The sequence below is a fragment of the Triticum urartu genome, chromosome 1A, assembly GCF_056163025.1.
Source record: "Triticum urartu cultivar PI428250 chromosome 1A, HENAU_Tu73, whole genome shotgun sequence".
NCBI classification, from domain to species: domain Eukaryota; kingdom Viridiplantae; phylum Streptophyta; class Magnoliopsida; order Poales; family Poaceae; genus Triticum; species Triticum urartu.
The window spans coordinates 475,180,462-475,183,309 of NC_141873.1; the positions used below are offsets into that span (position 1 = coordinate 475,180,462).

The window sequence follows — 2,848 nt, forward strand, 5'->3', positions numbered from 1 at the left end:
GGACGTTTCTCATGGGGGAAAATAGGCATTTCTGTATTGCGTTTGTATTTACCAACGATAGAAGCTCATATCCTTATCTCTCCAGCCAAACCAAATCAACAAACGGGACCATAGAAATGCCAAGCACAACTCCACGACACACGACTCTGGCTGGATGTCGTGTATTGGGGTGTCTACCCGTCCTTTTAACGTCATGGTCTAGACGGATATTGCATCAGAAAGGTCGGGCGCTGCTGAAATTTTGTCTATTTTGAGCCTAGCCTAATAATATTTCAGAAATTCCTAATAAATCCTAGAGGCCCATGTGGTTCATTCTTGTAAGGCAAAAGGTGAAACAAAAGTTTAGTCTCACATTGCTAGTTTAGAGGGAGTTGGACCTCTTTATAAGGGAGGCTCTTTCTCCATATGTATGAGGATGAGAACAAAAGGACATCCACGCGCGCTCCTCCTCCTCCGCCCGCCTCGGGCTACGATTTTCCTCATCCCGGCTTTTGAGTCCTGTTGTTCCGTACGTGTTCTTGCTCTTTCTATTAGATGTCCTGTCACAGTTCTTTGCTCTAGTTTCTGCCCTACATATGTTAGGTTCAATTTTATGTATGCAGATGTTATTTATCTTTTCTCTGTCAGAAGGCATGACTTATTCGATCTCTACTATATTAGTCATGCTTTATCTAGTATTTATGTTAGATTTTCTACACGTTAGCCCTGACAACGATCATTGCACATAGTTTTCTTTGGTGATTGTTTCTGATAGATAACCCGTTGCATCACCTACCCTTTTTCAAAGATGCACGCAACTTTAATCTTTCTTGTAATTAATGTAAAAGTATCAAACATCAGGATATGTCTGTGAACTATTCTTTTGTTATTGAACTTTTTAATGAATTTGATTATATGAGGCCTTTTCCAACATCACATCTTTATTTATTTTGGAAATTCCCCGTATTCGAGGCAGTCGACAACCCTGTTCATAGATGTGCTTAGGCCAACTCCACCGTGTGACCCTAAACAGACGTCCGTTTTGTCCGGATTCTGTCCGTTTGGGTAGCGATTTGGAGTCATATCCGGGCGTGTCCTGGGATGCGGTGGCCGTGCGCCCAGCGCGCGGACGCATCCTTTTGCCCTATCCTGTTCGTCAGGGCCAAAAATGCCCAAATTTTCATCAAAACTAGTTTACAACCCAAATATTTGTCTAAAAATTAAAATAGTTTTACAACCCAATTGAAATTGTCTTTAATAAAATATGTTTACAACCCAATTGAAATTGTCTTTAATAAAATATGTTTACAACTAAACATAAAATGGACCAATACATCTATTGGTTGCCAATGTGATCCCACACGTGCTCAACCAAGTCATTTTGAAGATTCAAATGAGTGTGCCAATCACGCATCTCACGGTGGAACTGAGCAAACCGTTCAAATATGGCCGGGTCTTGGTGCAGGGGCTCAATATTTCACCTTGATAGTCAAATCCTTGGTCGAAGATACTCTCATCACGCTCGTCCTCGACGATCATGTTGTGTATAATCACACAAGCAGTCATCACCTTCCAAAGCTTCCTTTCATCCCATGACAGTGCAGGGTTTCGAACGATACCCCACCGGGATTGAAGCACACCAAAAGCACGTTCCACATCCTTTCTAACACTCTTGCATTTGGGCAAATCTCTTTCTCTTCTCACCTTGGGGTTTCGAGATTGTCTTCACCAAAGTTGACCACTGAGGATATATACCATCTGCTAGATAGTATCCCTTGTTGTAATGGTGGCCGTTGATCTCAAAGTTGACAAGTGGGGAGTGGCCTTCTGCAAGCATCGCGAAGACTGGAGAACGCTGCAGCACGTTGATATCATTGTGAGAACCTGTCATGCCGAAGAAAGAATGTCATATCCAAAGATCCTGTGATGCCACCGCTTCTAATATGACAGTGCACGCCTTGACATGCCCTTTGTACTGGCCCTGCCAAGCAAATGGACAGTTCTTCCACTCCAAGTGCATACAATCTATGCTGTCAAGCATGCCTCGAAAGCCTCTAGCTGCGTTGGTCGCCAACAATCTCTCTGTATCAGCGGCAGTTGGCTGCCTCAAGTACTCTGGGCCAAACACCTCGATCACAGCCTGACAAAACTTGTAAATTGACATCAGACATGTTGTCTCACTCATACGCACATACTCATCCACCAGATCGCCTGGAATTCCATATGCAAGCATGCGGATGGCCGCTGTGCATTTCTGGTAAGAGGAGAATTCAAGCTTGCCAAGGGCATCTGTCTTGCACTCAAAGTATGGGTCATGAGCAACCACTCCCTCTCGGATACGATTGAACACATGCCTTGCCATTCGAAAACGGCGACGGAATTTATCCGGCTTGAAGAGCGGGGTGTTGGCAAAGTAATCAGCATAGAGCAAGGCGTGCCCTCTCTCCCTGTTGCGGTTCAGGTTGGGAGCACGGCCAGGGAATGACCCCCTGTACCGAGGAAGCTGCCGTTGAATGTGGTCATGAACGACCAGTGCAGCCATCACAATATCTTCATCATCCGACGACGAATCGTCCGATGAACAAAGAAAGTGATGGAAGAAAAACTCGTCTTCACTGTCCATACCTTTGTGGGCAAAATGTCGAACACCTTGCGGGCGTGGTGGCGAAGAGGCCGCGATGATCACCTCGACGCAGCAGGGGTGGTTGCCGGCCGGCTACTGGCCGCTGTGGACCTCTCATCGGGAGCTGCCGAGGACGCCGTGCTGCGTCGCCGGCGGTCATGTCCCCTCTGCGGCCGGCAAAGACGTCGACGGCCAAACCTCCTATCGACGGCCAAAACTACGGCCACAGCACGGGCGTGGTGACGG

The 2,848-nt window shown here is 46.5% G+C and overlaps 1 protein-coding gene across 1 annotated transcript; it reads right to left on the reverse strand.

Annotated features, from left to right (window-relative positions):
* Positions 1 to 1,058: 1,058 nt before the first annotated feature.
* LOC125532923 (uncharacterized) lies at positions 1,059 to 2,602 on the reverse strand. Its single transcript, XM_087538806.1, has 3 exons — positions 2,002 to 2,602; positions 1,735 to 1,863; positions 1,059 to 1,192 (listed from the first exon to the last, which is right to left on the reverse strand). The coding sequence occupies exons 1-3, from the start codon at positions 2,600 to 2,602 to the stop codon at positions 1,059 to 1,061; spliced, it is 864 nt and encodes a 287-aa protein (XP_087394932.1).
* Positions 2,603 to 2,848: the final 246 nt, after the last annotated feature.